Raw genomic sequence first — 10,860 nt, 5'->3', positions numbered from 1 at the left:
TTTACTTTGTTAACCATTACAAGCACCTCAATTTCACCCCACCACCTGAGTTCGTCACACACATATCCACACACACTCACTCACGCACGCACGCATACACATTCACAGATTCCCACAAACAACCCATTGATATTACAAAGTGTTTTTTGAGCTTCTTTAAAATAAACTGTCGATGGGATGAAATCAAGCATTTACAAAAAGAAAATACAGCTGTACGTAGATGTAAAATAGTGTGACACTTGTCGCTTGTGACACTCAGTCATGATTCAGCTGTCTCAGCCTGTGACAGGCAGCAACAGATGAACGTGTTGAGCCAGCCCAGGTGTCTGTGAACTAAACAAGGACACTCACATTCTGGTTTGTTTGTATGTAGCCAAGCTTCAATTGTGTCTGTCGACTTTGCATGACGTTATACATACATTTTACATAAATTAGTCTATAGTTATATGTCTGCCTTCAAGTTGATAGTCATCAGTAAACTAGAACTATTTAGATGTCATCACTTAGATGATCATAGCAGCCTTAGGAGATATAACATTAGCTATGCAAGAGTCTGACGAGTTAGGGAAGCAAGTGCTTTTACTTCATTGTTACTGTGTGTATTCTATCGCTTTGGGAATGGAAAGATGACAGTGTTGTGACCCAGTATGTCCCTGTATCATACATATCATACAGGCTATATATCATCTAGACACGTTTATGTTTCGCTAGGTCTTTCAAACAATTGTGTCATTTGTGTGGTAGCTCCCCCCAGGCTTGAGATGAAACTCTGCTCTCTGTTTTACATGGAAATCAAGAAGTAAAGTGCTGTTCTGAGTGCTGTTGTTCTGTCAACATTACAGAACCCTTGCATTCATTTGTGGGAGTGGGAAATAGACAGAGCAAGAAAAATAGATGTTTTCTGTGATTGCGTACAGGCTACGTTCATCCATTCCAATAACATCTTTATAAGGATATGGTCCCAACTAGCAAGAGGAGCCTATGTCACGGCATGCTACTGTCACTGTCATTAAATATATTGAGCGTAGGCGTTTCAGTAAAATACTATAAACTCTTTATTGGTGACTGGCTGGGGGGTCCTTGGCTTGCATGGCAACTACAAGTCCTCAGAAAAGTGCCTGACTAAAAACCATCTATTTGTCCATCACTGGAGACTGGGTTAACCATCATAACCATTCTTATGATACGTAGTCTTTTAAGGATAGAAACATGTTAGAGTGTGAAACATTATCATTATTTAATGACACTGGCTATAAGTTTGTGTTTGAGCGAGTATTCAGTCAACCAGTAGAAGGACCATTCTTTCTGGACAGTCTTGTGGCTACCTGGGAGGTACAGCTCTGTCACATTGTCCCTCAGTGTTTTATCACACTTTCACATTTGTTGCTGTTTTCGTGTAAAAAAGTGATGCTTCCTGTTGCATTTTTCTGTCAAATGTTGTCTTTTTTACATTTGCAAAATGTGAGTTTTTGGTTTAATCATGAATTTTCTATTATGGCCATTTGTTCCTGAATAAAACACAAACGTGTTAGTGACACCCTTTGTCTGTTTGTCTTTCAAACCGGTATTACTGCCTGCTGAATCAATATTTATTTAACTCTGGAGTCAAGATAAGACAATAGGATTGCTGTGCGCTGCTTTGAATGTTCTGAATGTGAAACAAGGTCACTGGTTAGCCCTACAAGGATCTACAACGGACCCATTCTGATCTCACCAAGACTGCAATGGCTCTCACATAACTAAAGTTTTCAGTGCGGGAATCATTTGATAATGATGTAAGAATGCAACCTTGGATTTAACATTACTGTTAAACATACACACATTTTCAAAATGCAATCTCACTCATATCTACTGCACACACATAGTAAGGAGAACATGGTTTTATATCATCCCACCCCATAACTCGGTTTCCCATCATGCTCACTGTTGTATGCCAGGCAACGTGATCTGACGCGCTGGTTGTTGATGACGGTGGCAGCAGAACGCATATGAGTTGTTGCCTTTGCTACAGTGCGTTAACCTGGGAGTGCCATTCAAAATAAATAAATATTAGACAAGTATCATCTGTATTAAGTCGGAACAACGTTGGAGCGACCGAAAGAAGCATACAGGGTTAAACATTTAGTTAATTTTGAGGAAGTCAACGCCTTTTTGACGTTCAACAACATTGTTGTGGAGGCCTGTTGCTACAGGAAATCCTCGGGCTAGCTGGTGGGACTCTTGCCGACTGAGTCGAAGAAAATCGAGAGAGGAAGCGCTACTTTGGGGCTCTTTACTTTTTACTCTAGACAACTCTTTAATAGTTTCTCTTAGATCATAACTGGACTTGTAGCTGTCCTACTGGACAGTTAGTTGGCTAATGTGTGCTAGTAAGCGTAGGTGGAAGACAACTTAAGACAAGGGCTAATGTTAGCTCGCTAGCTAACTCTGGACAAAACGATGACTTGTAAACTAGCAAGGAAGCTAGTTGGCTAACGTCAAGAGAAATAGTGTTTAATTTTGCTAAAGTTAAAGTTGTTCAACCAATTGGTGTATGACTGAAATCAAATCTGAATACATTTTTGGGTTATAAAAGACTCGTTTGCATTGAGATCAGCTGTTTGGTAGCTAGGAAGCACTTGTCAGGCAGATTCGCTTTTGGATAACTGCCTCGATCAGGATTGTCTAATCAATAGCTAAGCGCAGATAAGACATCGGTATCTCTTGGTTAACAGCTGTGAAGTAAAAGGATTGCATCAAGGATTGTGAACTTTGAAGTTGCTTTCAGGTGAAGCGTGCTTGCGCTTTCTGATTGTGTTTCGGACTGTCATGTTTTTAGCTAACTTTGTTGGTTAACTAAGATATACAATTATATATAGATAATTACAATTATAAATATAATCAGCACAATATTTTGTCCCGGATGAAGCCTCACCGCTTATCGTGGTTGTTTGGAGTCGCAGATTGTGTGTGTCCTGCTTGGTATTGCTCATCCCCCGCTGACGTTTGAGGTGCAAAGGGACAAGTCACCGCAAGAAATTGCGATAGTCTCTCGCACAGCGGCAGGACACCAACAACGGAACCATGAATCGTTACCTGCCTGTTGCACGCCAGCACTTTCTGGGCGCTATAGCCAGCACTAGCGTGGTAGTGAAATCGATAAGCGCCGTGGTGCTGCTCCTGTACCTACTCTCGTGGGCCGTCGACACTACGTATGCGCTGGGAGTGACGCCCGGCTACCTCTTTCCCCCGAACTTCTGGGTGTGGACCCTGGTGACGCACGGAGTAGTGGAGCAGCATGTGTGGGGCGTAGTAGCTAATGTGGGCACCGTCATGGCGTGCGGACGGTTGTTGGAGCCCCTGTGGGGAGCCCTGGAGCTGCTCATCTTTTTCGCCGTGGTCAACGTCTCAGCAGGCCTCCTGGCTGGCCTTTCCTATCTGCTCACCTACGTTGCCACCTTCGACCTGGACTTCCTGTTTGCGGTGCGTGTCTACGGGGCTCCGGGCTTCCTCGGGGGGGTCCTCGTGGCCCTGAAGCAGACCATGGGTGACACGACAGTGCTCAGGGTGCCCCAGGTGAGGATGAAGGCAGCCCCCGCGCTCGTCCTCGTCCTCCTGGCCGCGCTGGCTCTCTCGGGGCTGCTGGACAGCGCCGCCCCGCTGGCCGCCTACAGCTACGGCGCCCTGGCCGGCTGGGTCTACCTGCGCTTCTACCAGAGGCACAGCCGGGGCCGCGGGGACATGTCGGACCACTTTGCCTTTGCCTCGTTCTTCCCGGAGGCGGTGCAGCCCGCGGTGGGGCTGTTGGCCGGCCTGGTGCACGCCGCCCTGGTCAAGCTGAAGGTATGCAGGAAGATGGTGAAGAGGTACGACGTCGGGGCTCCGTCCTCCATCACCATCAGCCTGCCCGGGACGGATCCCCAGGACGCCGAGAGGAGGAGGTGAGGGGTGAACGCTCGCGCGCGCCGGCACGCAGACACCTTGCCTTTTTGTCCCCACCTGTCGATGAACCGGGAGCAGACAAACGCTGTCCTCTCGTGGGGTCTTTTACGACGCTTGCGAGCCGACTCCCTAGCTCGTACCCTCGAGTCTTTGGAGCACAGCTCTCCCACCCTCTCTCACAGGGGAGGATAGGTTGTTAGCACAACGGCAGTTAGCCCCGTGACATCTGGTTCGATCTGTCGCTTAGTGGCGCGATTCCCCGCCCGTCACGCGCGTTGCGCACCCGACGTGTTGTGGTGCGAGGAGAATGTGTCATGTGTGTGTGTGTGTAGGGGTCCTGTTTCCTTCAGACTGTGCCTTGTGGTTCTCCCACAGACAACTGGCTCTCAAGGCCCTGAACGAGCGTCTCAAGAAGGTGGAGGACCAGTCGGCCTGGCCCAGCATGGACGACGACGAGGAGGACGACGGGGAAGACGAGGTGCGGACCGACACACCGCTTCTCTCCGGGCGAGAGACCTCCTCAGCAGCGGGGGGGGCCGGCAGCCCCCAGACTTCGACAGGGGAACAGGAGTCCGGCATCATCAGCTTCGAAGACGCTCCTTCCCGCTCCTAACACACATACACACACACGCGCGCACACTCATCAGTGTCTGGGATATTCAGATATACACACACACACACACACACACACACACACACACACACGCTCCTACTAGCCCAACTTAGTGTTTGAGACCGTCAGTTTAAAGCCAGCCGTTCAAATCTTGCAGACCTTCCGAGGTGTGCACGCAGACACGATTGCGCACGCTCAAACGCTGACAGTTTTGACCACGGGCCCATCCACAGCTCTCCCTGATTCCTGGCACTGAACACTCCCTCAGCTTCCGGTTTCATGGTTTTCTACACGTCCTCTGGACCATGGACAGCTGCTAGCCCTGGACCAGGTGTGCTGTGACTGACAGCTGCTCCTGGTCGTGCTTTGGGGACTGAGATGCAAGCCTTCTGGCAGAGACTCCGGGATGACCCCCACCTGTTGCTTTCTGTATATTGTTCTGAAACCAGCTCGCAGAAAAAAAAAAAAAAGTTTTCTTGGTCATCTCCTTGTGCCGCCGGTTGTTTAGGCAAGGCCTTGAATACAGGCTTTTTTTTTTTCTTTCACATCTTACTAACAGTCATCTATGGTTACCTGGGAACCATGTGCTCCTGCGTTTGCTGATGGGTCCTGATCATCTTACACGTGGTTATATTGATGATGTGTTTCCTGTTATGAGTGATTTCGCAGAATTTGCTCTGTGTTCAATTTGTGTTCTATTTTCTGACTATCCTGACTTCAGGGTCCTGGGTTCAGTAGCCCTCTCTCTTAAATACACCCTATCCTGGTATGGAAACAGTCAGCTTAATCGAGGCCATACTGAAACTAGTCCAGTACTTTTGTTGGTGCTAGGGAATGGAGCACATCTAGGAGACTGCATCAGAGGCCTGTGATATAAAGACTCGAAACAAGGCTGTTTGCAGACACTGTGTTGAATTGGTTTGGCATGTTTGTGCTGAAACTTGTTTCCCATGGCCTCTAAGGTGGGTCTGTTCTGGCCCCTCGTCTGAGTCGGTACTGGGTTAGAGGAGTGGAGGAAGCCGTAGCCATATAAGGGTTGAGGGGGCGTGTCTTCCACTGTTCATTCTGTTGAGTTCTGTTGTAAACTTTTTTTTTTTTTTTTCAGGCCACTCAGTTTTATTTAGTGTGCGCTCAGATTCAGATGGAACAGAGTATGCCTATTATTGTACACAAGCTGTACTCTATAATATCAGAATGGATGGGACTGATGTGTACAGTATACGCTGTATACATCTTTACGTTCCTCACTATGATAGCTGAACAATACAACAACTGATCTCATCTAGCTTTGACTCATTTCAATGGTTTCTCTTTTCTGCTCCTTTTTTCTTTCCTTTCTTGTCTCCGGGTTGGGTAAGATGACAAGCAGACTCTTAACTCTATTTATAAAGTCAGAACGCTAGTTTGTGTGGCTGAACTGGAAAACACTGTAGTGTGATGGTGAATAAGGATGAGAATGTCGAAGGTGATGCTGAAGCGATTGTTCTTGCGAGACACTGAGCTGCTTGACTGATGCTTGGTTTCTCTAGATACTTTCCTCTTTGCAACAACCTCCTTGGGAGTTAAACTAATGACGGGAACCTGTCTCTCTTTATACTCTGGTTGTTGCACAGGATCCTCTCTCTAGTTTCAGATATTTCTTTATCTCTATATGGAAATAAAATACTATTGTATTATGGTGATTTGCCGTTTTTTTTAAATAAAGAAGCAATAACGATTTTGTTCCGTTTTGAACTCCATACGAGGTCCGAATGTGCCAGAAGGGGGCGCCATGTGCAAAGATAAACCACAGCCGTAGACGCGCAGAGCACGGTAGATTTAAAGCAGCAACGCAGCATCAGAGAGTATAGCTGGCAGCATCTCTGCATTCCTTTAACCTGTGCCCGCTCTCTGGGAGTTATGACAATCTGGATATCACTATGTTTCTGTCGGCCTGTTTGCTTATTTATGATCCAAGGGAAGTTTCCTGTAAGTTTCAACTGACAAATGTTAAATTGAGGCAAAACTGTTGTATTGAGGTTACCTACACACGTCGATCAAGTTTCACATATCCAGCCAGTAGCTGGTAGTCAATCAATTGCAGGATATTTTGAATATGATCGTGGCGTTCATTTTTTTATGTTGTGTTATATAATCAATAGTATTGAAGCACTTATATCATACATTGGCTTTAAATAATGTGATTCAGTCCTGAAGTGCACCCGCAAAAATTTGCAATCAGCCAGAAGATGGCCCTCCTGCAACGTGCCCGCGCAGGCGTGGCTCATGCTCGTTCTCGTCACCCCTCCCCCTATCTACAAACTACTTGCGCGCACACGCGAAGTAATTCATTGTATCAGATAGAAACGGGAGTTATAGGCGAAGCTACTTAGCCCTGGTAAACTACTGCTTGCCGTCGAAACTGCAGGTAAAATTACTTTTCATATTCATTTATTATCAATTAAACTCTAAAATTAGGGTATTGGTGAAGGTAAACGTTTGAACAAATTGTTTAAAAGTTATCCTACATAATGAAGCTAACATCGTCTGGGCTAGGTAGCTAGCTGCGCTAGCTCTAGCTTCTTTCCCAGCCGAGCTGAGGATGACCTCAATAGCGGTAACAGCTTCCGCACTCCCACATATTTAGAGGTAGCAAGTTATCAAGCATTTTCGCCTGTTGGACAAACGTGTTCAGTTTTTTTCAGAAACGATCATCGAAGACTATCAGTTCGTTAGCTTGACCGGTTTGTCTCGTTAACGCCCATATAGATTGTTAGACTGTATACTTTCCAGCCAGCTACTTTTAAACTTAAATCGAATATCCAATGCCCCTTGCCCTGCGTTGTATCAGTCGTACTCGGCATTTTAGGTTGCTCGTATATAGTTCATTAAACATAATCGCACAGGGTTGCAAATTATTCATAATTGATTAATATTACGTCTCAACTAATGTTAGTCAAGAAACAGTGATAACTAACTTTGATTAAGAAGGTCAAGCTAGGTAGTAGTTTTAATTGTTTTTGATTGAGACCACCGCATTTGAAATTAACATTTAACTTGCATCACTATTTACATGAGTACCTGACGAATGCCATGTCAAAGTTGATTCGTGTTTCAACTGGGAGCAAACGGCAGGATACAAAGAATTGACGTGTCTCGCTTTTTCAAAGTTAAGTTTGCAGTGGGGCCGCCCTAAACACTGCGGACAACAGCCATCTGTTGCTGCTGCTATGACGCCATCTTACGGAACAGTTGCAGGACCCACCCAGTAGCATAGATGGTTAAAATGCATCTCATGCAAAACTGTCCTTTTCACTGAACAGAGCAATTGGTACAATCCATAGATATAATCAGTAAGTCTAGCCCCTGCCCAACTTTCTCTTAAACTGAGCGCTATTGTGATCCACTTGGGACATTTTAAATATCAGATATGTTGTCATAACAACATTAGTGTAGTACAAGACATAAAGTAGCTCATAACTTTGAATGCTGGTCAGTATGGAAGAGTGGGTTTGATCATTGTCAACACATTCACAAGACACTGGGGGAAATCCCTCAATGATGTGGAAAAGCTTTAACAGTATTAACAGGGAGCTGCGTTTGCTAAGGAAACATCAGCTGTACACCTAATGAGGATTGGGTTGTTGGAAGACTGCAGGGCTGCAGCTGTCCCTCAGTCCCTCAACACGATGGGTTGTTTTGCTGACCTCTCACGCACCGACAGGTTCAATCCTCCCATCCCCAGCTATTATCAGCTGCTTTACCTCCAAATGCAATCACTCAATAGACCCTGCAGCTTCACTCCTCCCTCCACCTTTCATCCCACTCCTTGATCATGTCATCCCCCTGTTGCGGTGTGCCTCACCCAGCAGTCATGCAGGAGCAGGTGGGTTAGGTGATGGTGGTGTGGTCGTCTCTGCTTCAGAGACGGGGAGGCGCACTGGGCTGCAGGTGTGCAGGTGGGCCCTTTAACCGACCATCTGTTGGGTCTCTCCTCCTCCTAAACAGTCAGATCATCTTTTCTTATTTGCCCCCCCCCCCCAACCCATGGGGAGTCGAGTCCAGCCAGCATGGGGAAACGTCACTACCCACGTCTGTGTGTGGGGTTGACTTTAAAGCGCTTTGTTTAGATGTCATATCCGATGTGTGTTTTGTGTGCCCAGGCATGGCAGCCATCCGTAAGAAGCTGGTGATCGTGGGGGACGGAGCGTGCGGGAAGACCTGTCTGCTCATCGTCTTCAGTAAAGACCAGTTCCCCGAGGTCTACGTGCCCACCGTGTTCGAGAACTACGTGGCCGACATCGAGGTGGACAGCAAACAGGTAAATGGCGCCCGTGTCTCCTGGAGAAGCCCACACAGATGCATGCGACCCAAGGGTTCTGGGCGAGGCGCCCTTACTGGTTCCCAGAGCTGGTGGTACAACGTGTGTGTTAGTATCATGTGATACACAGGCTGAGATGTACTTTATTTGGTGCAACTCTAAACCTGAACATCTGGGATTGGGTGAGGAGAGATGTGCCGAAGGATGACGTGAAGGCCTCAGAAACCTTCGGCACTCTGTCTCCCAGAAGCCACTTGGGTTAAGAAGTAAACTCAAATGCCATGGCCTGGATACCGGGGAGCTGGGAATCTAGGACGTGTTTTGATTGGCGGAGAATTCTTACCTCGGGTGTCACACTCTCCAATAAAAAAGACATCCCTTGCTCTGATTTGCTTTCCTGTTTTAGCCCCCCCACCAACCCCACCCGTTAATCACATTCTCTCCTTCTGTCCATTCTCTCCCTTTCCCACGTCTCTCGGTTTTGGATTTGAAGTCTTCTGCTCCTATACTATTAACACAAAGAGGCCTGTTGGAGCTCAGATGAAAATCCATAGACCCCCCCCCCACCCCTCCCCAGGTTGGCAGCTTGAGTCTGTGTCAGAGCGTGTGTCTAAGCCCCCGTGTGTGTGTGTGTGTGCTCTCAGGTGGAGCTGGCCCTGTGGGACACAGCAGGACAGGAGGACTATGACAGGCTCCGCCCCCTCTCCTATCCAGACACAGACGTCATCCTCATGTGCTTCTCCATCGACAGTCCCGACAGCTTGGGTGAGCTCACAACACGCGCACCCTTTTTTCTTCTTCTTTTCGTTTACAAGCACGCGTTCGTCACAGATCGGACGCGCACATCCTCACTCTCTTGTCACTCACACACGACCTCTGACGGTAGCTCGTGCTGCGTGTTTGGCACCCCAGTCTCACTCGCGGGCACCGCCTCCCACTTTCCCACCACAGGGTGTGGGCGTTTGTGTGCGTCTGTCTGACCCTTTGCTTCCTGTCGCAGAGAACATTCCGGAGAAGTGGACTCCTGAGGTCAAACACTTCTGCCCCAACGTTCCGATCATCCTGGTGGGCAACAAGAAGGATCTGCGCAACGACGAGCACACGCGCCGGGAGCTCGCTAAGATGAAACAGGTACGCACTCTCACGCACACTCCCTCGCACATCCTTTTCACACCCAGGCTGCAGGGAGCCAGAAGACATTTTCACACCCAGGAGTTTGACTTTACACAAGCTCCTGAGTGAGGGCTCTGTGACTTTTTACCCCCCCCCCCCCCCTCGTTTCTTTCTTTGTTTTGAACTCAAAGTTTCCTCTCTGTCTCATGTTCTCCTGCTCAGCCTCTCCTTCTGGCTTGTGTTTTTTGATGTGTACCATGACAGATGAGGGTATGTCAGTCCTGTTGTCCTGACCCCCTCTCTCTCCTCGTCCTCTCCAGGAGCCGGTGAAGCCCGAGGAGGCCCGGGACATGGCCAACCGCATCGGAGCCTTCGGCTACATGGAGTGTTCTGCCAAGACCAAGGACGGCGTGCGGGAGGTGTTTGAAATGGCTACCCGGGCGGCGCTACAGGCCCGACGGGGCAAGAAGAGCAGTAAATGTCTGCTGCTGTAAGACACACTAGACGGAACTTTCTGGTCCCTCCCCGCGGCATCATGGCTGGCACTGGGGGCTAGTGTGCGGACAGACGGAGGACATCGTTTACATCCCCCCCATCGCCTGCCCCCCCACCTCCACCCCCCTGCCCCCTCACCTCCACCCCCCTGCCCCCTGCCCCCTCACCTCCACCCCCCTGCCCCCTCACCTCCACCACCCTGCCCCCTCACCTCCGCCCCCTCACCTCCACCCCCCTGCCCTCTCACCTCCACCCCCCGCCCCCTCACCTCCACCCCCCTGCCCTCTCACCTCCACCCCCCGCCCCCTCACCTCCACCCCCCTGCCCTCTCACCTCCACCCCTCGCCCCCTCACCTCCACCCCCCTGCCCTCTCACCTCCACCGCCCTGCCCACTCACCTCCACCCCCCTCACCTCCA

The 10,860-nt window shown here is 48.7% G+C and overlaps 2 protein-coding genes across 2 annotated transcripts; both read left to right on the top strand.

Annotated features, from left to right (window-relative positions):
* Nucleotides 1-1,980: 1,980 nt before the first annotated feature.
* tmem115 (transmembrane protein 115) lies at nt 1,981-6,251 on the top strand. Its single transcript, XM_084679771.1, has 2 exons — nt 1,981-3,920; nt 4,297-6,251. The coding sequence occupies exons 1-2, from the start codon at nt 3,064-3,066 to the stop codon at nt 4,532-4,534; spliced, it is 1,095 nt and encodes a 364-aa protein (XP_084535897.1). The 5' UTR covers nt 1,981-3,063; the 3' UTR covers nt 4,535-6,251.
* Nucleotides 6,252-6,802: 551 nt separating this feature from the next.
* On the top strand, nt 6,803-10,579 carry rhoab (ras homolog gene family, member Ab). The gene is made up of 5 exons (XM_084679772.1): nt 6,803-6,941; nt 8,677-8,834; nt 9,479-9,599; nt 9,835-9,965; nt 10,268-10,579. Exons 2-5 carry the CDS (start codon nt 8,679-8,681, stop codon nt 10,439-10,441), a joined length of 582 nt encoding a protein of 193 aa, XP_084535898.1. The 5' UTR covers nt 6,803-6,941; nt 8,677-8,678; the 3' UTR covers nt 10,442-10,579.
* The last annotated feature ends 281 nt before the right edge of the window (nt 10,580-10,860 follow it).

This window comes from Hypomesus nipponensis, chromosome 18 (genome assembly GCF_054491055.1).
Source record: "Hypomesus nipponensis isolate SF chromosome 18, ASM5449105v1, whole genome shotgun sequence".
NCBI classification, from domain to species: domain Eukaryota; kingdom Metazoa; phylum Chordata; class Actinopteri; order Osmeriformes; family Osmeridae; genus Hypomesus; species Hypomesus nipponensis.
This window is presented reverse-complemented; position numbering and strand designations above follow the sequence as displayed.